The sequence below is a fragment of the Nasonia vitripennis genome, chromosome 5, assembly GCF_009193385.2.
Source record: "Nasonia vitripennis strain AsymCx chromosome 5, Nvit_psr_1.1, whole genome shotgun sequence".
Taxonomy (NCBI): Eukaryota; Metazoa; Arthropoda; class Insecta; order Hymenoptera; family Pteromalidae; genus Nasonia; species Nasonia vitripennis.
Genome location: NC_045761.1, coordinates 24,082,751 through 24,109,304, shown reverse-complemented (window position 1 = coordinate 24,109,304; position 26,554 = coordinate 24,082,751). Strand labels below are relative to the sequence as shown.

Sequence of the window (26,554 nt, the reverse complement as noted above, 5' to 3'; positions counted from 1 at the left end):
CGTGACTCTTCAACAGGGCGCGAAGTTGAAAAACGGCTCCGCAGTTCTGACACTCGTGCTGTGGCTTCGACGTCTGAGGCTTGACCTGAGAAGGTGCGATGAATCGCTGGTGAGGATTGGACGTCGTTTGGTAGTAGCCGTAGCCTGAAACAGAGCCGAGGAGAGACGGTTAGACGGATGAGTGTGTTTCGCTAGAAGCAGAGATGCCGAGAGAGGATGATTAGTAAGCGAGGATGGAATTAGTTATGCATAAGTTTACTAACCTAAGTTTCTAATAAGCGTATTCAAAGATTGCTTTTGTGTACGCGATTTGCGGTTTAAGCAAGCTGGAAAAAAACATGAGATATCGTATGGTTAATCGTGTATACCAAAAGATTGACTATGGAACAATAATAAAAATAAAATGGAGCTTCTCGTCGATCAATGAAACAGAACACACGTAGTTATTATTATTATTTTTTTTAATAAAGTCATTTATTTTTAAAAATATGTACCTATCACTATTCTGCGCTCGGGAGATTCACAGAAAAAAAAACACCATTTACGTATCAGCACACTTACGTATGAAAAAATTTAAATAAAAAATCATACTTCTAAATTCACGAGTATGGATAATCTTATAATGGAAGTAGGTCACGAAGCTAAGTTGACTAAAGAATTACTTTCAATACTTTTACGTTACAATATATGCAGTCGAAATTATTCACAGTAACCTATACAATAGTAGATTATACTATGACATTTGATCAATAAAATTTTCTCTCGTAATTGAGATTACTGTTGAAACTATAATTGATCGGAAATGACTTGTTCGCGGGTTTGTTGGCGTGTTCGCGCATTATGTGATACTTCAGCAGCGTATTCATCCTGGCCCGATGACTACAGTAAGGGCACTTGTAAAGGGGATCCACTTGGCAAACGTAGTTCATGTGCTTCCTGAGGCTGCCGAAGTCGCTAAAGTATCTCGCGCACTTGAGGCAACGCAGAGTTCGTTTGCACTGCTCCAAGACGTCTTTTGGTAAGGTATTGCAGAATAGCTGGTGCCCTAGAACTGTTAATAAAAGAAAAGTATGCGTTAGATTGATTTTAGAGATAGAAATTTTCATAAACAACTTTAAGAGACTACTTTTTTCATAGAGGGATAGAGAGTGTATAAAGATGTCTCACTAATAGAATAACAAAATAAAATAAGATGCTGGTTAAAGATGTGATAAAATCAAATTTATTTATCAAAAGCCAATCAAGGAACGATCGCGCGATTATTAATTTTAAATATCTGTGTTATTCATTTATTGCTTTACTTGTATTGTATCGATTTATCTTACAATTATTTCATAACATGTAGTATATTTTTTTCTGTCGTCCTCAACATGGCATATTTCGCATGTTAATCATATTCATTTAGTCGTATAAAGATTCTCATTTTTTTCTAAATTTTTATAAAAGTATTCGAAAAAATTTTAATAATCACTTATAAGTAAAGAAATAATATTATCGATTGGCGCATGGCTATAAATATCATTGGGACAATTAGTATTTTAAAATAATTCATTATCCATTCATTCATGGCACTTTGTGGTTTCAATTGAATTATTTGTACTATCATGTTAAAATCTTACTTAAAATCACATTGATCGAGTTTTCAATTATGTTATTTAAATGAAGCGCCATCATCAAAACATTTTACAATCATTTTAATCGCTATCGTTAAGCTCCTGTTCCGCTTGATTATTATTTCGATTTGTTCTCGCTGGCGGCAGGTAAACACGATGGGCTTGCAACACATGTCGGCGCAGGCTAACGTATTGCGTAAATCGACTGGAGCAATATTGGCAGGCGTAACACTTATTATGAGGGCAACGTTTATTGCAGTGAAATTTATATGCGTCAAAAGTTGCGAATTGTAGGCTGCAAAAGCTACAGTGGTTCAAAGGTTCATCTGGACGTGGAGGTCGTTGTGGAGGCAACGGTTCGACCGCTTGTCGAGGTGGCTGTTGGGGTAACTGTTGAGGTGGTTGTTGAGGTAATTCTTGAGGTGGCTGTTGAGGCTGTTGAAGTGACTGATCAGGTAATTGCTGAATTAGCTGTTGAGGTAGATCTTGAGGTGAGTGCTGTTGTGCTGGACGTGAGTCTCGAGGCATAGGTGGTTGTTGTTCTCTTAGTGGGTGTGTTTGATTTGATTTCTTCGTAGGTTGACGAGACTTTCCCTTTTTGCGCGTTTTAGGCGCGGACTTTTTTGGCTGGCGTGGTTGTGTCTGAGAATTCGACAGTTGCTGATAATCGTGCGAAGAACGAGATTGTTGAACCAAAGGCGGATTCTGATGCGACGAGTGCGGCTGTTCGTAGTGCTCATAGGATGACTGTGAGTGACGCGAATTCGACGATTGGGGTCGTTGATCAACTCTGCGAGATGATTGTGAAGGGCCAGGATTTGAATTTACTATAAGAATTGAACGTGAATATTGCTTTTTTGAAGGATAGGTGTGCCGCTGTGACTGACTTGGTGAATGTGAAAGCTTGGATTGTTGATGACTTGCACGAGGTGAATTCAATTTAGCTGCATGCGACGATCGTGGTTGTTGCTGCGCATTGAACGGGGATTGTCGATTCCGGGGCGATTGTAGATTTTGAGGCTGTTGTTGCAAATTAACAGGTGTACTAGGGTAAGGAGGTGGTTGTTGCACGTTCAATATAGTTGAATTTGGATGAGGTGGCGTTTGATCCATGTTCATAGGTGCACTAGGATAAGAAGGTGGTTGGTGCATATTGAGAGGCGAAGTTGAATGAGTAGCTGGTTGATGCATGTTTATAGGTGCATTTGGATAAGGAGGTGGTTGATGCATATTAAGAGGCGAAGTTGAATGAGTTGTTGGTTGATGCACGTTTATAGGTGCATTTGGATAAGGAGGTGGTTGATGCATATTAAGAGGCGAAGTTGAATGAGTTGTTGGTTGATGCACGTTTATAGGTGCATTTGGATAAGGAGGTGGTTGATGCAGATTAAGAGGCGAAGTTGGATGAGTTGTTGGTTGATGCACGTTTATAGGTGCATTTGGATAAGAAGGTGGTTGATGCAGATTAAGAGGCGAAGTTGGATGAGTTGTTGGTTGATGCATGTTTATAGATGCATTTGGATAAGAAGGTGGTTGGTGCAGATTAAGAGGCGAAGTTCGATGAGTTGTTGGTTGATACACGTTTATAGTTTCACTTGGATAAGGAGGTTGTTGATGCATATTGATAGGCGAATTTGGATGAGATGTTGATTGATACACATTTATAGGTGCGTTTGGATAAGAAGGTTGTTGATACATATTTGGAGATACACTTAAATGAGGCGCTAGTTGTTGCACGTTTATAGGTGCACGGGAATGCGGAGATGGTTGATACATGCTTATCGGTGCACTCAAATGAGATAGTTGTTGAAGAATTGCCTTAGTAGAATCCGAACTTTGTGCACTCGAAGTATCAGGTTGTTGAAGCGTGTTATTAGCAGAGTTAGAATTTTGTGGCGGAGAAACATTTGATTGTTTATACATTTGTTGAGGAGGGCGCTGAAGCAGAATGTACAAGCGATCCCTGTATAAAACCGAGTGACAAAGGTCTTGTTGCTGGGGATGTGATAATTCGGCAGCCTGTGTAGGCACGAGCACTTGTTCTTGCAATTGAACGTTCTGTTGTTGGTTTACTTCTTGTGATTGTTGTTGATTTTGTGGCTCGATAAAATCCTCTGCATTACGCAGTATTACGGTTTGCTTCATGTGTTCTTCCACAATCTTTCTCTGTGGCATTTGTTCGCTAACGAGCCCTAAAATATTAAACGTCAGAATTAGTCAAAAATAATTTTTCAAATTCGTCTAAATGAGGCACGAAACAGTTCTTTGACATCCAATTTTTTAGAGACAGATTAGATTGAATGTCGCTTATTTCATAAAAGACATAAGACCCATGATTAGTATAAAGATATAGAAGATGAATCGAAGAAAGAATACTTACAAGGATTTACTGATGGTGAAACATAAAATTAGTTAAGCTAGTGTTCCAAATTGCAAGTGAATACCACCTTTTCATGCGGGAACACGAAAGGTCACAAAGTGAATGAAAAAGATTTTAGGAAATGCTTTTTTTATTTATAAACTCCTAGTTTTACATACTTTCAATATCTAAGGATATATTTTATTTGCAATTAGTTTACAAGTAAAACTTGAGTCTTTAATTTTATTTTTGTATAACAATTTTTTCTCATAACATATAATACTCAAATAAGATTTCTTCGTTTTAATCTTTTGGTGTCGATATTATGCTTGCACCGTAAATGCCTTTGTAAGCTAATTTTCTGCGTGAATCTCATTTGGCAAATCGAACAGATAAAGTGACGCTGTCCTCCACATTCGTGATTGATGTGCTTCAGCAGATTGTGACGATGCGAGTACGACTTACCACACTGTTGACACTGAAGACCCGGATTAATTACGGTGTACCGATATTTCGGAGCTATCAAGTAATTCGGATCGAGCGCCAGAGGGCCAGCTGAAAAAAATATGATAAATTAATATCTGGTAGGAAAAATTGAAAAGTTATTCGTTGCACCTGTATATTTTTTTTTACAAAGGTATATTATTATGTACGCTGACTAATTTTTTAGACCGTTGAATTGTATTTTTGTGTTCAAAAAAAGTGCTGTGCATCATTAAATGAAAATGTTTTTCGATTAGTACAGATAATAAAGCCATTCATGCACATGTAGAGATTTAAAAATAAGAATATTATAACACAAAATTCAATCTTCTGATAAAAATCAGCTAGTTGTTATATATTATATAAGAAGATAATAACGTAAGGTACTGTTAACAAATGATTTTTAAAAATATCAATTCCTTTAAACTTTCACAATACTTTTGTCCAGTATTATTTTATTAATAATAATTGATATCTTTATTAACATTTTTTCCGCACAATTCAAGTATAAAAATTGTTTGAAAAATGCAAGAAAAGGAGGTTTCCTTTTTAGGGTGAAAAAACATGAATCATTTTTTAATAAAAATCTTAGTTACATATATAAGAAAAAAGTAATTAATCAGTCTTATTTTCAAATTCGGGAAGCTTTTTGTACGATAACACATTTTTTTGAAGTGGTGTATTTTTGCTAATTACTTCTCTTCGTATATTCCTTACTGCGGCGGAGTTCTAAAGTTGTGCCACTTCATATGCACCACTAGATTATGTCTTGTCGAATAAACGTGGTCGCAGTAGTAGCAGTAGTTCATTTTGTTGGTACATTTTTGATATGCAGATGGATTGTATCTGCCAAAAAGTAACGAAAACACACAGAGCACATGAGTATGCGTTTCTTAATTAGGATCAATCCTGGAACAGCTGGAACTAGAGATTAACAATATTATTTAGTACCGTAACAGTTCGGTTACGTGTCCAAGAAGTTCGACTAGCAAATTATTGAGTACAGGTTTAATTTCCAGGGTTTATTTTCTAACGATACACTTATTTAAGTTAGTCTTATAAAGTCACATTTATTATTTACACGAAACCTTTTTTCAAGAGACAGCACTTTTTGGCAAAACAGTTAAACTGTGAACAAATTACGATTGCAAGTTTTAACTTTAGTAAAATAAAAAAAAACTGTTCGTATTCAACAAAAAAGTATTTTCTTCGTCAATACAAATAAATATAAAAAAATTATTAACAGCTGGAAAATCTCGAAATTTCGAACAACCTATAAAATTATTTTCTTCTTTTCATTCAATGCATGTTCTTCGGTGGGATAAATATGTTATGCCTCTGCATCAAGTGCCTCCTTAGTGTCGTATTCTGAGTATACTTGGCGACACATAGATGACAGTGGAACCTCTTCTGTCCTCCGCATTCGTGCTTTATGTGTCGCGACAGACTTCGTTTGGCTGTATAAGACTTGTTACAGTTCACACAGCTGAAATTAGCAGCTCTACGACGAGTACGTGGTAAACGTCTTACGTCCTGAGGTATTGCCAAGACCGTCGGTATTTGAAGGGGATCATACTCTGGTTCCAAGTCTGCGAACAAAATCAAAATTCAATCAAAATCAAAGATGGTTAGTGATATTTTTACATTTTAGGAAGGTGAAATAAAAATTACGGTTGTGCGCACTTTAAGATGTAACAGCGAGAATAAAAGAACCATGTGTTGGTGACGTTTTCTTACCTTGAGGATGTTGTGCGAACGAGAGGAAAGTATTAAGCACTGTAAATAAATAAGATTTGCAGAAGTGCGAATTCATTTCATTATATAAATTTGAGAGAGTGAATTTTCTCGTGGAATTTTTGTATATTTTCATTTATTCATTCTTGAAAAATCAATACATATACGATGTAGTTGCATTATTAGGACATTATTACTAGGCGTGTGCTAATCTGCATCTTCATCATTGTTTGTATAAACTCTAAATTAATCTCATAACTCATAGCACAAATAGAAAACAATCGTAAACGTCGTGAAATAAAAATAAAATTCATTGGCGCTACACATATTTAATGTGATGCATAAGACATATCTGACGGCCCAAAATCATTTAAAGATATTGAAATAATTATTAAGAAATGTACAAATCTTCGTAACATATACATTCGATAATACCTTAAAATTTTGTCCTAAGGCTTGATGATGAGCAAACTACAAATAAGAGGTATACCTGAACGTGTTAGTTTGAACTGTTTACGTAATCATGCTTATCACATGTATATAGTAAATAAATCGCACCATCTTCATAGATTAAGGTATTGAGAAAAAAATATCTTACGATTAAAAATAAAATCAATGCAACGACATTCTTTGTGCATTTACAATTATAAGTAAAACGCTTGTAAACTCGTAAAACTAATTTAAAGTGTATTCTAGTAGTGCTTGCTCCGCACATGCCGGTCCAAATTGCTTTTCTGTGCGAATCTGGCTCTGCAGACAGGACAATTGAATCTAGGCTCAACTCCGCACTCGTAGTTTCTGTGCCTCCAGAGCGAAGTCAAGAAAGTGTACGTCTTCTTGCAGTTCTCGCAAACGTGTTTTCCCGCAATGCTCTTTGCCTTATTGCCACCCAAAGCTATTTGGCTCTGATTAGATGACTTGGTCACCTTCTTTCTGGCTGTCTTTTTGCTGTCTCTCTTGACAACGGGTTTGCTTGGCTGATTGTTGGAACTCGAGTTTTTGGCATCATCCTGTTGCTCGCTACCGTCGCATTCGTAAATGCGATGGCGAACCAGAGTTGCTCTGATGTTGAAGGTTTTGCCACAGTCGGGACAGAGATATTTGCGAGGGGACCAGTTGGATTTGAGGACCGACTCGCTGGATCGTAGTCGACGCTGAAGATGCACGTCTCGAGATGTCGAGGGCAAGGATACCATGAAGTTTGGACCCAGAGAATGTCGACCTGGAACAAAAGAGGTGAAGTGATTAGATAGGGTGGACATTAGTCGTCTTCATGCAATATCAATGCTATCAGTGTATTGAAATAGAAATTATGGACCAGAGAGAAAGAAAGAGAGAGAGAGAGAGAGAGAGAGAGAGAGAGAGAGAGAGAGAGAGAGAGAGAGAGAGAGACAGATGTATTGCAATGGATTTTTGAAAATGATATTCCAAGCAAAGAGATGTGTAGGAGATGAAAAATTTGTTGTTCGTAAAAAACGTGGGATAAAAATTATCTCAGTTTTAATATTTAGGGCAATCAAACACAAAATAATAGAATGAGGGTTTAAAATTTTATTAATTAACAAAACTCATTAGGGACATTAAGCTTCGGTTCTTGCTCAAATTCGATTTTCGGCTGAATTTAAAGTGACCCTCACATCGATTTCAAAATCTTTGACTTGAAACCGATCAATCAATCAGTACATCGGTACGATGCTGTGGTCTACAGTCAGATGCTCCACGAAACTTTCTTCCAGCTGCGATTTGAATGGGCACAGCGAACAGCTGAAATGACCACTGCAATTGGTAATACCGCAGCTCATTTTCACGTATATTCGTAGTTTCGTAACCCACGAATAAACCTGATTACAGCGTGGACAGACCTTTGTTAAACCCGATTTTTTTGGCTCCTTTCGAGCTGAAATAGTAAGATCAGTTAGGATTTTTTATTAGCTGGGACTTTATGGTTTTTATATGTCGTAACTGGACGGAGTTGTAGACGAAACAAACGTGTATTTTTCCCCGTTACATTTCTCAAAGACGATACAAGACAATTTAGAGATTGTAGACACAAAATTTAGTAAAATTATTTTCAATTTATAAATTAGGCTATTTATTTCGCATTATAAGTATTACAAGGTGAGTATTAAACTAACACACGTCCTATATACAATATTGATTATATCAATTCTTTTTCAGCCTTGAAAAAATATTATTAATTCAATGCATCAACCTCTCTGGCATAGACTAGCTTTTTATAATGACAATTTCTAATATGTCTGTAAATAGTCGTCTTTTGTTTACTCTTGGTATGGCAATAGGAACACTGGAACCTTGCTTCTTTTCCACATTCACGAGTCTCATGCTGTCTCATGGCTTTTTTCGATCTGTATAAACGGCCGCATTTTCCACACATGTTTCGGCCTGTTGTCTACTTCAACGTCACTTTTGTTCGATGCCATCGTCGATACAACTATGATTCTTGGTAAGATTATTTTTGGAAAAAAATGATGCTTCATGTCAAAGTTTATAGAGCAGAACGGGAATAAGGAGGGAAATTCTTGCTTAATTTCTGCAACATCTGGAATGAGAATTAATGAATTAGTAAGAGGCGGTGCGTCGAGGTGAGGGACGAAAATTTGAGACATTAAAAAGCTATATATTTAATGATCAAACGATACGTATCGATTAGGAAAAGGAAATACATTTTTTATGGTAAAATAGAAAGCAATAGGATTGGTCGAATTTAAATATTTTATTTTACAGGACTTGTTTTTTTTTTTTTTGGCACTTTACATATCTAGTTACAGTTGAAAATACTACTGAGTGTATATGACTTATAGGTCGTGTCATATAAATTAATAGCTACATTGCTTCTGTATTAAGTACGCAGATTACTATTGTTAACTTATTATAGAATAGAATATAATATATCATAAAGTCACTTTATAAGTCATCATGTTCATGGATTATAAATAAGCGATACAATCTTGTCTTGAGTACGAAACTTACATTTAAATGTACATTATTTACACTTTCATGGTGAACAAAAATGTATATATTGAGAGCGTTGTAAAACTAAATCAAAAATAACATAAACAATAGTCTCGATTTCTTTATACATCAAACAATAATTTTTCTCGCATGGTTGTGCGTGTAGTATGCATTTTCGTACACTTTATAACCGTACAAAAATATCAAGAAAATTCCACACGTTCACAGTCTAACATAAATTTTACCTCTATAAATCACAAAGAAAGAACAAAATCAATCTAACTATTTCAGTCCACCATCTTAATAACGTTAACCCTTTTCCCATCGTGCTTCCTCCTCACATGTTCCTTAACATGGCTCTGCTGTTTTGACCTGTAGCTGCAATAGGGGCACCTGAATCTTGGTTCAAGTCCGCACTCCCACTTGCGGTGTCGGTTAAGGCTCTGCTGAAAGACGTATGATTTGCCACATTTGGTGCACACGTGTTCCCGGTGCATACTCTGGACTCGTTTCTGGCGATGCGGCGATGCTAAGCTCGACGACGCATGAGGCATCACCTGGAGGCCACTAGGATGATTCAGTAACAGGTAAGGGGCGTAGAACTGGGGCAACATCGACGAGACTGCGGAGAAAAAAAATGAAAATGGTTAATGAGGGGTCGAAGGGGTGGTTGTCAAAAAGCTGAAGTTTTTGTGTACGTTTGTGTTGATGTGTGAATTTTTTTACTAACACACAGTATATCGATAATTTCAATGGAAAATAACGTTGAAATCAGGCTGATTGGTTTTTATATGGACTTTATTTACTTAATAATTAATCAACCTGATCAGTTTCTGAATTGTCAAGTTCTACAAAATAATATAGGTTGATTTAAACTTGCTAAGAATATTAATGCATATTCTTATTTAGGAAGCATACATTTTAATATTAACATTTTTATGTACTGTTATGGAAATAATACAACAATAAAAAGCAAAAGAAATAAAAAAAATAAAGTATGTATATTAGTACTAAAAAATAACAACTTTATAATGATTCTTGAAAAGCATTTTAAATAATAAGCGCACGTTTTACAACCACATGTTTCCAAGGATCAATTTGAATAGAAGACATTTTTTTTAACAGATCTTTCAGTCATTGTTTACAATCTTATTTGAGACGTACTAAATATATCCATCAGTTAATAACTAAACAATATCAAGAAGATTACATTAAAAAAAAACAATATAAAATAAAAATATATACCTAACATAAATTTGATTATATTCCCCCAAAAATAGCATTATCAACACAATCCTACCCCTAAAAAGTCTTATTTCTCTCAACCCTATCTCACTCCTTAAAATCCACGGTGACCACATAAATCTGTTCATTAGGATGTTTCTTTCTGATGTGCGTGTAAATCTGCGACGTCTGCTTGCATCTTATCTGGCAATACGGGCACATGAATCTAGGATTCTGGCCGCACTCGTATCTCTCGTGTCTAACGCAATTACTCTTGAGGGTGAAACCCTGGTTACACTTGCTGCAGTAGAACTGCTTCTCGCGACTTCTCTGCTTGGCAGGGACACGTTCGGCCGAGACGAAATAGGACGTGTTCAGAGGATAATAGGGCTTTGCAACATGACGTACTCGCAGCGTCGGCTTGTTCGGAGCTGAAAGCAAATTAAGATGTGTTTTTAACAGAGGAAAAAAAGGTCGTTAGTCAGTATGATATTGACATATGAGTGTGAAGATTTAGGGGGTCCATGACGGATGTGGTGCAGAGATTACCGATGAAGAAAAACGTGAAATAAATTATGTATGATCAGATTCATGCGAGTACACGTTTGTTAAAATTTTCTGTACAAGTGTTTGTATGTTTTATAATGATGTATGAAGATTTCTTCGAAGCGCGGAAGTGCACCTGTGGCGAAGGATTGAAGAGATCATGTATGTTAATTGTTGTTTTATTTAGAACATTTTTCGATACAAAATAAATATTAGTAAAATAACGTGATCTTCACAAATTTGTAATTATTGTAATTTGTCGTATATACCTATTTATACATTTTCGGGTTTTATAAAATCTAATATAGTCAATTTGAAAGTTGTTACACAAAGTTACAAGCCTGCTTATAAATTATCGTAATTACAATATAATCATATTCTTACAAAACTAATCATTTCAAAACTCTCATATAACATTCCTAAAAAATAACGAAAAACTTTTCCTCATACAGTACAATCAGCCCAGCGTCAGTTTAGTCTTGGACATAACGTCAACGCAGTACATCTCCATGTTAGGATGTAGCTTGCGGATGTGCCTCCAGACTTCGGTGCGTTGTCTCAGTAGAGTCTTGCAATAGGGACATTGAAAATGGGGTGTTGTACTGCACTCGTACCTGTAGTGCCGTATCATGTGGCTGCGATGCTTGTACGACCGGAAACATCGGGGACATGGGTGACGCATCGTCGATGGGTCTTTGTAGCCTCGACCTGAAAGGAGAGATGAAAGAAGTTAGTGAGAGATTCTTCGGGATCAGGGAGTCGGATGTGAAAGCAGTTTATTAGACTGGAGTTTAGCGGTTGTATTATTATCTTTTATTTTTGGTTTTCTACTCTACTTTTATTAGCAAATCACACACGTTATTGGTATTGTTACACACTCAGCATGTTATTCATAATTCATTGTAGTACTACTTTCGATGTTTCTTCACTTCGGCCTGAGTGCAGGATAAATGTGTTTTAACTTTTTCGGGGAACCGAGTGCTTGAGGAAGTAGTGTCCGTAAATGTTTAGTTTCTGTGGATCGCGATAGTCGCAGAGTGGACACTTGTAATAACCGAACATTTCGATTTCGTGCACTTCAGGCGTGGAGCTCATCCAGAAAGCTGGACTGCAGTCGCCACCTGTAAACGAATTAAGTACTTTATTAGTATAAAAAATGGTTCGATCTACTTGAGCGTTTTTGTAGCAAACATCGAATAAGTGTGGGCGAATGTGAAAAATAAAACATTGGCAGATAGGCTAAAAATTAAATAAATTTAATAGAAATATACTGATATATAGCAACTGGCATTGTACATCGAGTGAGAGAGTATTGTCTTATATAATACTATTGTTCTAACTTATATTATAATATCATTAAAAGTTAACAGTCTTGTCACAATCGAAACACATAATATACATTCTCGTGATCGTTCAAAAATTCAGGAATATTCTCTAAGCTTGCTGAAGAGCTTAATAACCCCCGGTTGTTGGTTCTTATGATGCCGTCTAACGTGTTGATAAATGTTCGACGAGCTTCCGCCCAGAGTTTCGCAGTAGGGGCACTTGAACTGTTTACCCTTGCCGCAAAAGTAGCGCATGTGATCCGTTATTGTAGTTTTTTGACTAAATCGACGCTGACACTTGACGCACTCGAACTTCTTGTATTCGGTGGGCAGAATTACGTAACCAGTTAGGTCAGCCAGAGGATCATGTTCTTGTAAATCTTTTCGAATCACTATGCTTGGCCATTTAGAACCTGAAAAAGAAAAGTGTTCCGGGGTGGTTAGTAAAGGTTGATCTTTCTTCTGAAGATAGAGATAAGATCTCGAGACACACAGGCGTAGCAATAAAAAATTAGAATAAATGATATAAGGTACGAAAGAGATGTGCATAACACAACGTTGAACTACAAACTTCATTCGTTTCAAAAGGATATTTATTGATAACTCTTGATTCATACAGATAACTGAGGCTTACTTGATTACAATATTAAAATATTACAACCGCAGTTTGTGTAGTATCGTGGAAATTTCATAGAAAAATAAATGTCACTTATATATCTAATTTGCAAATTTTTAGTCTAACAAATTAAGAGGGCCTAATTGTAGTGGTTTTAAGATTAGACGTAATATTCACTTATAGAGGATCAGGAAATTATTTTTTAAAGCCTATACAGTTTTAATTTCATTTGGGTATCATTACTATACCTAAATAAAAATGAGCCATATTCAAAAGTGTTTATGAAATTTAACCGGCATGTGCGGATGCCAGCGCTTGACGTGTCGATTAATGTTAGAAGAGTAATTATCTTTCTTGTGACAGTAAGGACACCCGTATCTAAGTGTTTGGCCACAATTGTGTCTATAAAAATCAGCGACTCGTCGAAAGCCCGCGTTGCAACTGCTACATGTGTGATCCGTAAAGCCTAGTGATGCTGAGGGGGCAGCTGCGTTGGAAAGCCGAGGTTTGACCTTTCGGACCAGACCTAAACACAATAATTTTGTAGCTTTTTAGTAAGATGTTAAAATTCCCTGAGGCGTTTGAAAATATTGGTTGCAACAATAATTCGACAAAGGACTTTAAACTGAATAAAGGATTTGACGAAGATCTTTAAAAAAATTATTAGCTATACCTCGTCATTTTTTACTCGGAGCTTTCGTTTGTTTGGTGACAAGCTTCTTATTGAGCATATCATAGCATTCCTCAGCCATTCCGGAATGTACCTTCTTCACGTGTGTATAGATATGAGCAGTTTGCTTGGCCTTGTAAGTGCAATGGGGGCACTTGAATCGAGGCTTGCTATTGCACTCGTATTTAATGTGTCTGTACAGGCTTGTTTGGACTGCAAAGCTCTTCGAACACGTCTCGCATTTGAACTTTTTTTCGCCGATGTAAGCGTTGGACAGTCTGGTGGATGCGATACTAGTTCTCGAGGATCGGCGAGTCTTTATATTCTGTTTGTTATCCTCATTTTTGAAATATTCTGACGCAGTTTCGTTCTCGCTCCACTGCACCCACAAAGAGTCGGCTACGCTGAAAGCTGAACAAAGGTTGTCAATATAGTAAAATTGTTATATCTCTGAAAAGGAAAACTAAAAATCAGCTCGAACTAATCGATATTGATGTTAAAGGAAAAATGATAAGCATAGATGTAAAATGATAAGAAAGTTTGAAGGCTGGTGAAATTGTCTTAGAAAGTAAATGAAAATGGAATGAAGTGTAAAGCATTTATTATGTCATATTATAGTTTATTATTAGTTATACACTTTTTTAAAAATTATTCACATTGATTACGCATACAGGCATTGTAATAATATTACTTCACTTTTAATGAATACAATAATTTAGGAAATATGTGTGAACCATGTACTAAATTTTCGTTAGTATGAAATATATAAATGTATACGAAATTTCATGGATTATGTAGATTCCGTGAGAAATTCTATTCAGGATTTTTCTTTTTTGTAGTCCGTAAAATTCAACATTTTGTATTTCCGAGGCCTTCCTCTAGTTTTGTACTTTTTCTTGGACACTCGTTTCTGGCCTGTAAAATAAATATAAAATTAGTTAATGTTCTGATGAGGAGAAACAATTTAGAATGATGATTTATGCATAAGTTTTCATAGAAATGTATGTGCATTGATGTGAGAAATCTATCTACGGGTAAAAAGTAATTGTATAAACGCCTTTCTTTCATTAGTTGTAATCTTTATTTGTTACTAAAATAAGTAGCATAATAAAATATTACAGTTATTGATAGTTAATCAAATTCACGTCTTAACTTTATCATCAAGTTAACATTAGCATGACATACATGAAATTCTAGCGTTAGTTAGAAGCTACTATAATATATTATGTTAATAATAATCTGTAATAATTATAGAGAATAATAATATAATATATGAATACTTTAAAAGCCAACAAAGAAAAAAGAATATAATATATAAAGCTATGATTTTTACGATGTATAGAGAAGACAAACGATTATTGATCACTTATTATGGAAAACATATTTTCTGACTATGGTATTGATTCTTCATGCTTACGAAATTAAAGCTTTTTAATGATTAGCCAAGTTAATCATATCCGTGCAATTATACAAATTTTTCGAACATTCATTTCGACTATGTCCTTTCATGAAGCACCAATGATACAATTTGTCTATGATTAGCATACAATTAATCCTAATTTCGTAAGACTTATTATTATTAATTATGTAGCATACTCATAAAATTAATTAAGTATAAAAAATAAAATAAAATGTTTGTAACTAAAAAGAAAAAAACATTATTGATTCATTTAAACGGTAGGAATTAATCACGCTTTAACATTTTTTAATTATTTTATGAGTGCAATAATATAAAAAAAAGAAAATAATTTTTATTTAGTTTCTTGGGAGCTTCGCCATTATTCTATTATATATCAGTATAGACTCGCATTGATTCTAGCGATTCTTTAATTAAAATGTTCAAAAGTTAAGGTATCTCATTCGTTGAAATCGTATCGGCTGGCGTATCCACGACTGTCACCACGTCAATTTTTTCATCATTCTTATCGGAAGCAGAGCTACCCACGCGTTCGGATTCGTCCAAATCAATTTTATTATCTTGTTGTTGATCTTCCTCGACCTTCTCGGTCTTCTCAGGAGGCAAAGGTATGTCCTCCACACGAATTGGCTCACTGGTCTCTATCTCTACCTCCAGGGAGCCGATTATTTCATTGATCATCTCCTTCGCGTAAACGATTGGAGAATCTCTTGAAGGTATATCAGGCGAATATTCCCGGGTTTGATCAACTATTTGAATAATCGGCGAAGCCGAATTTTCAATTGCTTGATCTTCGACGTTTCCGTTGGAAACTGGAGCTTCCTCAACGGATTCAGAGGTGTCGGGTGTCACTTCTGCGATCTTGGCTTCGTCCTTTATCTCCGGTATAATCTTCTCGAGCTTGTCGATCACTGACTGGGGGATTCGAGGTATTTTGAACGGACGTCCGCGTTTTCTCTTAGCCACTCTGCCTGTAACATTGGCTTTGGACGTCGATGGTACAGGTTCAGAATCAGAATCGTTCGACTTTTTCTTGACGATTTCCGTCTTTGTGATAAGCACCGTAAGCTGGGGAGCAAACTTAACAGAATGTGATGTCTCTTGGGATTTAAACTCTGAAGGTCTATCTTGCAGAAGCTTTGGGAGTTGTTGCTGCGGTTTAACATGATCAGGAAGACGCGTAAGTTTTACCTTCAGCGAATCGAGTTTAGTCAAATCGTAGACCTGCTTCGGTTCTTCCTGGTTTTTCTTGGGTCGGCCTGGTTTCTTTTTCAAACTGGCCATTGGATTCTTCAGTAATTCTGAACGACTCATTCCAGCAATCGGCTCGAGACGTTCACTCAACGGAATCGATTCTACTTCGGGAACTTTTGTCTGACTACTGCTGTAACTTTGTCGAGTCGGTCGGCCGGCTTTGCTCTTCTGAAACTTCAAAGCGTCTTGCGCTAGTTGATCATAGGGGATTTCATTCTTGATATCGTCAATAGAAATTTGAGAGGACTTTCTTGTTCTTCGAGTCGAGGTACCATTTCGTTGTCTATCGGAAGACGGTGATCCATTTGGCTCGGTTTTAATATCTTCAACCGAAACTCTGGAAGACCTTCTCAGTCTTTGCAGGGGGGCATCATCTTGAAGCTCCACAGTTGGTGAATCGCTTTGTTCAACCTTGATAGTCCTCAAAATAAGATTACCTCCTTCGGTCGTCATCTTCTTTGATCGATGATGCTTCTTCTTCTTCGAGAATTTATCACTCTTGGGGGGCCTGCCGAGCTTCTTTTTCTGGGGATAAGTGTAGGGTGGATTCTTCATCATTTCGTCCTCGAAATTCAGGGGTTCTATCTTGCTGACCTTCAGGAATTCACAGTCCGGCAACGGATAGTCCATCGGCTTCTTGCGAGGACGACCCGGACGTCTCTTGTTGCCAGCCATCGGATTCTGCAGAATCGTTTTCATGGCAGTTGTGTTGATCTTCGTTAGCTGATCTTTTTTAAGGCTCTTGACATTTCCGATCTTCAAGGACGACTTTTGCGGAGAACGACTCTGTTGCCTCTTGCCTGTAACAGAAATGTATATAGTTAAATTCTTAAATACCAAAAGGCAGGTCGCGAGGAAGACGATTCATTGGGGTGCAGCGGAAACACTTTTTTCTTAATATCTATGCTAGACATACAGAATTCAAATCTAACTAATGGTGTGCTGATGATCTAGTTTGTTCTTAGGAGCGTGATCTTACATCGATATCAAAGAATTGATTTTTTTTTCGATGATATTGATCTATCAACATGCAAAATGCAATTACAAGCTTATCACGAAATTGATGACTATAAAAGAAAGTATAATTGATGAAATTTATAGTTTAAAGATATTTTTATTTTATAAATTTACTAATTTACATAAGGCGTACACTTCGTAGTTCATGTGAAACGGTATCGCACGTTTATGTGATACACGCGCATCCCCTCGTGTTTTTTTCTTATGTGAGTATAAACGAAGTGAGATTTCCTGGCGTAATATTCACAGTAGGGACACTTGAAATCAACCTTTTGAATGAGCGAATTATCCGTGGTAGTAACATCTGAAAAACAAATATTTTGTGTCAGTGAGCAATTTTGAAAACTTCGTAAGCATTAGAAAAACATACACTGAGCTTTTCCTAATTACCTGGATTGTTCTGTACAGTTTCTACTGGATGACTCAGAAGTAAAGATTCATCAAAGTTAAATTCCATCGGCTCAATGATCGCCGTAGACGCTTGTGACGTCGGAAAATATTTCATTATATTTACATTCGCCAAACTGGTGATATTGCTAATTTTCGGCAATTTTTGGATGATCTTCGTCACATTAGACTCGACTGACGTACTGGCCTGAGGTACTTGTTCTAAAGTAACCTGCATAGAACCTTCTGGCTCGACTAAAGTAACGGGATTCATGGGTATACTTTCCAACACCACCTGCATTGCACTTTTTTTTGGCTTGAATATGTTGCCTGTCGGCTGAGGAATTGGTTGAAATATCAGTTGTATGGGTTTGCCCATTTCTCCAGTACTAGTTATCACAGACATGTTATCCATCGTCATTGGTACTGGATTGTACGGTTGATTGATGTCACTTATTATGGGCATGTCCCTTATTGACATTGATCCTGAAGTAGTTGGTTTCTCGACGTTGGTTATCATCGGCATGTCTTTTGTAACCGCTGTAGCAAGGCTTTGCGTTTTAGCGACAGTTACAACCGGTGCTTTATCCTTCTTCATTTGTATAGGTATTTTGAGAACAGCGGTGCTGGTCGTCGTGGGTAATTTTTCTTTTACAACTTTAATACTTTTATTCGGTTCGATGTGGCTATCGATTTTCGATTTGAGCTTCTCTGGTGTCTTTTTCTCGGGATCTTGTGGATCGACGAAACTGCTACTTTCAGATAACACTTTTTCCGGACTTTTCTTTAACGGGTTTTCTGCTGCGGTGTCATCGATGCTTTTATGTGACTTCGCCAGCTTTGTTTTGGAGAATATTCTCGGTTTAGAGCTGAATATTTTTGTAGGTGGTTTTCGCACTTTCGGCACGATGTGAAACGTTGGTAGGCTCAGTTCCTTAGGTTGAGTTGGTTTGCTTGCAGGTATCGCAAGACTCTTAGATCTTGATGAATATCTTCTGATTGGTGAAGGAGCCTTAGATTGAAATGGTGGGCTTGAAGATAGCCCAGAACCCTTCGATTTTGAAGATAAGCTCTTAAGTGGCGAGAGGGCCTCAGATTGAAATGGTGGGCTCGTAGGTAGTTCAGAATCCTTAGATAGTGAAGGATAGCTTTTAAGTGGCGAGAGAGCCTTGGATTGAAATGTTGGACTTGTAGGTTCCACAGAATCCTTAGATTTTGGAGGGTGGTTCAGTGATGAAAGAATCGTAGAATGGTATAGATGGCTCGTAGGTGATTCAAGTTTCTTAGATTGAGTTGGTTGGCTCGTTGGCGAGGTGAGTTCCTTGGATTTTGACGGTTGAACTGGAGTTATGATAACATCTTTACTTGGAGCAGGTGGTATTTTTTTCATGTGTTGTTTAATGGTAACCACCTGAGATTTCTTTGGTAAAGTCTTTATGCTTATGATCTTCACCGACATTTTCTCTTTTGTTGTGGTCGGAGGATTTGAGCCTGAAACATATCGAAGTAGAATGTTAATAGAATATCTTGAGGGGTGGAAGTATTTGGAATAGGATAGTGCGAAGGTGAATTTTTTTTTCAATGATTACAGTACATACATATTTTTTGTTCCGTAAAATTTACTATAATGAATAGTGTTAATATCATCACGTTTTTCCATCTTAAGTTTATCATGCAAAGGTATTAAAAAGCTTAACAAAGTAAAAAAATTACATTTCGATATAATAAATTAAAACAAGATATAAATATAAATTTATTTCTCATCATTTGTTTTACACTGCTTATTAGAAACTGCTGCAAATGTGACAAATCCAATCCCAATTTCATATACTTTGCACTTATCAGTGTAGATATTTCAATACCTGAAAACAATATTGCACATTAGTGAAAAGTAATTAAAGAACATAAAATAAAATTACTTCTTTAATAAAAGTTGAGGTGTGAATACATAAAAGATCATATTATAAAATACAGCTTTATTAGGGAATAAGCTTAATTAGAAATTTTTATAATTCGACGAAATTCAACTTCAGTATATTGCTTCACAGCAAGCATATTTCGATTCTCGGCATTCAGAGGTATGCATTCTTATAATTCAATTAACATATGCAATTACATGTACCGTTACAATTATATTCCATAGTCAGTCTAAATAACGATCGATACTCCAGAACAACGGAGTAAAAATCTTATAACCCACATAAATATATAAGCAATAACTTAATCGCCAAACAACTCAAATTACTATACAATGTATAATGTTTATCGCGTATCTTCTTTTTCGCCGGACAAGTCCTTGCAGTAGACTTTGCAGTCCGGATGGACATCCCGGATGTGCTTGTAGAGACTGAACGGATACTTGCTGCGCTTGTCGCAATAGGGACAGGCGAATCTGGGCAATCGGTTGCAGTCATACTTGATATGCTGAATGACGCTGCTCTTGGCGGAGAAACGCTTCGGGCAAGTCGGACACTGGAAGACCCTGGCTCGACTCGGTGAGGTCGAGCAGTTCATGGCCAGAGGGTCGACCGGCAGCTCGATTATCCGCGAGACCAAGTGCGACTGGTCAAAGCTGTTGTTGCTGGGTATACGAGTCCGCTTGGGTCGATTTGTTAAGTACGGATTCCAGCCTGTGGGAGAGATAGGCCGAGTTAGTGGAGGTGACTTTGTTCGGAGGGTGTGATTTTAAGGTTTAATTGCTGGGCTATTTATTTTGCGATTTGTATGCAATTCCTTTTTTTTTTGGATAATTATTTTTATTGGGAGAAACATAATTCATGCTCAAAGCGAATAACATGTTGGAATCGTGTTAGTTGTATGGCTGATATAATCGCAAGGCTACTCGTGTGTTTGTTATAATACAGTATACATCGTTTACTTATATGCTAAGAATGACAAATAAGTTTTAGCTGAGGATAATTTTATATCGTGATATGTCTTAGACGTTATAATTATGAAAGTAAAAAAATATTGAGTTCATCAACCGAGTTTAAAGTTCGATCGAATATTTTTAACGCTTTCATTCTTTATTCTCAGTTTTTACTGTATCTATTATCGAGGCGATCTTATTCTTATGCTTATTTTTATTGTATCTGACGATACTGACTTCGTATGATCATATGAAGGGACATTATCTGCACTTGAATCGCGGTTTGATCTGGCATTCGAACTTTCTGTGCCGATGCAGACCACATTTTGAAACGTAGATTCGGTCACAGTTTTTATTTGGACACTTAAAACGCTGTAATGGATATGGCCGTCTCTTTCCAGGCGGTTTCAGACCTTCATTTGTCTCTGCCGTTTCTAATTTCATTTCCAATGACTTTTTTACAGATGTTTTTAATCTTGATGATTTTTTTCTAGATGATTTTTTTGCAGATGAATTTTTTGTATTTTCGAAATTATCATCAATTTGTTTCCTAGGGCGACCTGGACCACGACGAATGTGAGGATTTTTAGATTTACGATCGGTGAAGCATTGATCTTTGAAACTCGAGGAAATCCTGCTAGATCTTCGCGATACTATAACAAAATGCCATATACATCAGTATTAACGAATAGTCATATTTAATATTTATTTAGCTTTTATTCGCAACGAAAATGACCATACCTAATGGACTAGCAAGTTTTGTTTTCATATCAGCGTCAACTTTGATCGGTTTCAAAATAAAGTTACTCTCTTCAAAATTTGATGATACTTTTTCTTCGACAAAGGCAGTCCACGTCTGGCTCGTTTCACCATCGATCAGCAAAGAATTACATGATAATGGATCTTGTAAACCACTGTCAAATGAATTCGCTTCAGAATCTGAAATACAAAATTGCGATTTCAATAGAAATTAAATTTGAATGTTCTTCTAATCAAATGATTTTAGTTTGCTGACAAATTATAATTGTTAAATACATAATACGACAAAGGTAAAAACCATTATTTTTAAGTAAAAATATAATGACAATATGAGATATTGAACATTTATTTACAGTACGCATTTTGAAAAGTTACTGCTTTACAATATTTTACATTATAAATTAGCTAAAAAAATCGTTTCAAGAATATCCTATAAGTTAGCTTTGTAACTATGGAACCTTATTTTCATTTGAAAAATAAGTTCTCCATTTAATAAATTTTTTTTTAGTTTGATTTGTTTTTCTTCTCTGTAGGTTTCCTTAGATCGACGACAATAGGCTCCTGATTCCGATGGATATTAGCGCTGTGTCTTCTGACACTCGACGGATAGCAGCCCTTATAGTCACATCGACCACAGCTAAAAGACGGTTCGATTTGACACTCGTAGCTTAGGTGCCGACTGAGATTGACTTGATTCGTGTAGCGTCGGCCGCAACCATTGCTTGGACAAACAAATTTGTGCCTCTTTGTAAATATTGGGAGACGCTTATCACTTTTATTTCTCGGACGAAATTTCGTTTTTATCATTGGTTTACTCGGTTTTTTAGTGGTCGAATTATGACTGAGCATACTGTTTGGCGCCCCTGTGGAAATTTGCAAGCATTAGTGGTAGTAAAAATAAGTGGTGCGAAAATACGCGTCCAAATTTGACTTACTTCTTCTCATGACGGGAAGAGGTTCGTCAATAAGGTAATTTTGTAGTTTCAACGGCAGCTTTCCACGCTTTCTGCGTAATTTGCGTTTTATCGGAATCAAAGTATCTGAAAGTCAAATAAGATATATTACCAGCTGTTTTCATATCTTTCACTAAATAATACGATTCAACGTACTTTTTATTTCAATCATACGATCGTGATCTGTGAGATGATCGACATCCGTGTCATCCACGAGATCGGTCGGATCTGTGACTTCTAATGATGCGTCTGGTACTTCTTGGAAATAAAACTCAACCAACTCTGCCAGAGATGCTGAAAAATTAAGTTTATCAGTGCACTAATTCTTATCATCGTACACATATTAACAATATTTGACGTCAGGCACTAGCTTTGTGATTAAACTACATCGAAACTATGTTATGCAGATGTAGTAATTGTGTGCATCAAAGCCTGTTTGATTTGCTAATGAACAATCGTGCACACATCAATAGAATACTTTAGATTAAAAGGAGTATGAAGTTTAGGAAATTTTTTTATTGAAATTATAAATCATGACGAGAGCCAATCTAAAAAATGCCTTGGGCTACAAAATTTTCGGTAAAAAATAATTTGAATTCACATCAAATACAAACAAAACAATATTAGATTCTTTATCTTATGCTCATTTGTACTTTTAGACTCTCGTATTATTTTCAATAATAATAAGAATTATATAACTATTCAATAGTTATTAGGACAAAACGACTTCTGGCTCCCAGAAATTGTTGGGGATATCTGGCTCGCCTCGATCGTGAATTAGCGGCTTCAAAGATTTGTGAATTTTGGCGCTATGATTATTAGCTTCGCGTGGATAACGAGTAGCATAATCGCAGTGACCGCACTTGAAGCGCGGTTCAATGCCGCATTCGAATTTAAGGTGTCTGCCTAATGATTCTTTCTTTAAGTAAAGTCGAGAACAGCCATAGTTGGGGCATGCGAATTTGCGTATCTCTTCTTTATTCTCGTTAATAGCGGCTTTGAGGGGCTTCTTTTCCGATTGTCCTACTTTCTGCAACCTCTTTCTCTTCATTATCTTCTTCTTAGCTTTGGTGTCAGTAAGCGGTTTTTTGTCATCTGACTTGATGACTCTTTGACTTTCTTGAATAAAAGTGTACATTAATTAAAAAAAAATTCAGGTGTACTATTGTATGAATATAAAGATCTTATTTGAAATTGTTTTGAACTTACTTCTTAATTGGTATGGCCAATTGACATTATTCAAATAATTATGCTTTTTGGGATGTTTCACGATTTTTTTAGGACGTCCAGGCTTACGTCGATCTACAATGATAATCGTAAAAATAATAATTAATGTTAGTATACTAGTATGATTTTATAAAATAAATGGTTGTTATAGGAAAGAAAGGAGAATATTGAGACAGATGACACGAGAAAACTATTACACAAAAAATCTAAGGCCAAGTGGACAATGATTATCGTTAGGAGGGTTAAAGGTAGAGATGTAAATGATTAAAATATGTATTATAATATGATGAATTATTTATAAAAACTAAAAATTTTATTGAAATTGGCTATGAAGATCATATAAATAGAAGACTTTCAAATAATAGCAAGTAACATTTTTAGTTCCACATCATCTTCCATTCATCCAGAATATACATTTTCTTCTAATCTGAAAGAATATAAATTTTAAATATTAGTATAAATTATTAAACGTATTCGCACAGTCAATATATCGTGAACGATGAAAATTCCCTATACAAAAACCAATATTGCAATAAGTTTACGTATATATTTTTATCAATATAAGCATATACAATAAATAGCCGATACCTATAGATTACTTATGATACATGGTTTTGTTTGTTAATTTCATGATTTATTAATAATACAAGGATTCATGTAAAAGAAATGCACTTATACATTTACAACAAGTAAAAGTGTTACAATTTCCTGTTTGGTATTATTCGATTCGTATTGGAGTATAATTTACCCTGAGTCAACATGTACTTGAATCTTATCAGAAAACAACTATACATACTGAAACATTTTTAATCAATCTGTTTTATTAAGATATTAATTATATCAGACTACCTTGTTTATATATTTGCTAATTTACTCACTGCGAATCAATTTTGCCAAACTACGTACTTCCTTGGTTGTGTCTTACATCAATATCCACATTACTATTTTGCATAACTCCATTGATGAATTCTCTTTACCAAGCTTATCCGAAATAAAATAATAATCTCATAAAAATACAACACAAAAAAAAACAAGCCTCGTCTTTTATAACCTTAAAACGTATTTATCAAAGCGAAATTCACTGAAACCACACACTGACACTCTTCATCTAACCAGAATCTCGAATATCTATATTTTTGCTAATTAAAAAAGACGAATCATCAAAAAGAACACAAAAATCTCGACAAAACCGTTGGCGCCGGTTAGCAAATGCAGCCATCACCTCTTATAACCTCGGTCGCGAATTACGTAAACAAAACACTTCGAACGACGACAGCGTTGACTGTTGTGCATAGAGCCGCGCGTTCACACATACGCGAATTTAGGCGCGCGCCGCGCGCGCGCGAAAAACTGGCCGCACGTGCGAATTGACTCCTACCGGATGAATCTGGAAGCTGAGATATTTTGGCGGGTAGTTTTGAAATTACTCTGTCGAAGGATCATCTGAAATCAACAAAATATTTTTGTTAGTGCATGTCACAGATTAAATTTATTTTTACGCAGGGTTGAGAAAAATAGTTCCGATATCCAATTCGTTCCTTGAGCATTTTTTTTATTAGTATATTGAAATTGAGGTGTACACATTAACCGTATGGTAAGTACATAATTATGGAACATATTGAAGTTCTGTTTGCCGGTCATTTAAAGAATGGTTGAATAATATTTTTGATCGGTTAAGGAAGTTAATAAGCGTAAAAATTGTGCGTAATTAAATAAGTAATACATTAATTAAGATAGTAACTGCGTTGGTGCGATGTCGTATCAGGATGACTTATATTTCTATATTGGCAATAGTTTTATATCTATTACAATGTTTATACACTATATTATTATTATATATATATATCATCTCTAGTCAATAAAATGGATTTTATTCATCTCTCAAATTTTAAACATCATCGTAGGATTTTTTTTAATCAAAATTAACAGGTCAGTCTTTCGCATAGAATATAATATTATGTCTCGAAAAGTAGCTTAGTCAACATTAAGATCATATCTATAAGAAACCGCACCTATATAAAAACGACGCCTAATCTATCAAAATAATTACATTATTTCGTAAAGAATTAAAGAACATTATATTAACTAAACAAATCTATAATACCCGTACCACCAACTAAATATAATTTTTCCTTTCCCTATATATAAACTAAGAAGCTGTAATACATTATTTCACCGTCCACCTCTACTCATCGGCTTCTGGAACGGACGAAGTCGCCGCAGCTTCGCTGCAGTTCTTCGCGTGCGATTTCATTGAGGTGAGATATTTGTACTTCTTTTTGCAATTGGGACAGTCGTAGGTGCTGCCGTGACAAGACTCCGGATCGGGATGTCGATGCCTCATGTGGACGCGTAGGTGCTCGCGACGTTTGGTCCTGTACGGGCAGAACTGACATCGGATGTGCGCCGGTCGGCCACAGAGTCGCGCGTGTTTCAGCATCGATTCGCGCGATTTGTAGCGACGACCGCATAACCAGCACACGTGGGAGTCAGCCGAGCGCAACAGGTTCGAATGCTCGTGACGGAAGTGACGGCGAAGTTCTAGGGTATTGGCGGTGCTGAAGTTGCATGCTGAACAGTTGCGTATCGTCTCCGAGACGTACGTGCTTTGAGATTTACGCTTTGCGAGGGATGATGTTCGAGGTTAGATTTCGATTTTTTTTGTTTATTTGTGAGGTTGTGTGTAATAAGGGGGTGTCGCGTTTTTTTTTTGAAAATGGAGATCACTGCCTTCTTTACTAGGAGTAAAGTACTACGATAAAAACAATTCACTCGGTCGGTAAAAGAGGACTACGACACCCCCTTAAGGGTCGATAATGAAGATTCATACCTGTGATTGCACATTGGAACTCTTTACAGAATCGTCGTCGATCTGGCAGTTCTGCCTGGCGTGTCGGCAGGCACTGTCGAACTGTCTGAAGAGAAGCTTGCATCGCGGACACTGGAATTTCATCGTAGCCTGACAGTCGGTACACTGCAAGTCGGTTTTCATCAGGAAGTAGTCTGCGTTCTTGCAAGTTTTGCGGCACTTGGTACAGGTGAAGTCGATCAGGTCGTACAGCGTTGCTGAGGAATTGTTAATCGTTAATTTAGGCGATTTATATGATAGACTTCAATTTTCGTTGTAT

At 36.3% G+C, this 26,554-nt stretch overlaps 2 protein-coding genes across 7 annotated transcripts in view; both read right to left on the bottom strand.

Annotated features, from left to right (window-relative positions):
- Window positions 1–1,287: 1,287 nt before the first annotated feature.
- LOC100123363 (longitudinals lacking) overlaps window positions 1,288–26,554 on the bottom strand; it is a 280,984-nt gene continuing 255,717 nt past the window's right edge. For 3 of the 6 annotated variants that reach the window (XM_031931280.2, XM_031931282.2, XM_031931281.2), the window contains exon 7: window positions 1,288–3,805. In XM_031931280.2, coding sequence (XP_031787140.1) covers window positions 1,695–3,805 — 2,111 coding nt within the window. In that variant the 3' untranslated portion in view covers window positions 1,288–1,694. Of the gene's footprint in view, window positions 3,806–17,364; window positions 17,536–17,621; window positions 19,110–23,953; window positions 24,222–24,304; window positions 24,870–24,972; window positions 26,047–26,256; window positions 26,493–26,554 lie in introns of those variants that run through there. The other 3 variants (XR_004227835.2, XM_031931283.2, XM_031931292.2) reach the window with 3 other exon arrangements.
- On the bottom strand, window positions 14,606–17,505 carry LOC103316231 (titin-like). Its single transcript, XM_031931317.1, has 2 exons — window positions 17,365–17,505; window positions 14,606–17,014 (listed from the first exon to the last, which is right to left on the bottom strand). The coding sequence occupies exon 2, from the start codon at window positions 16,911–16,913 to the stop codon at window positions 15,390–15,392; it is 1,524 nt and encodes a 507-aa protein (XP_031787177.1). The 5' UTR covers window positions 16,914–17,014; window positions 17,365–17,505; the 3' UTR covers window positions 14,606–15,389.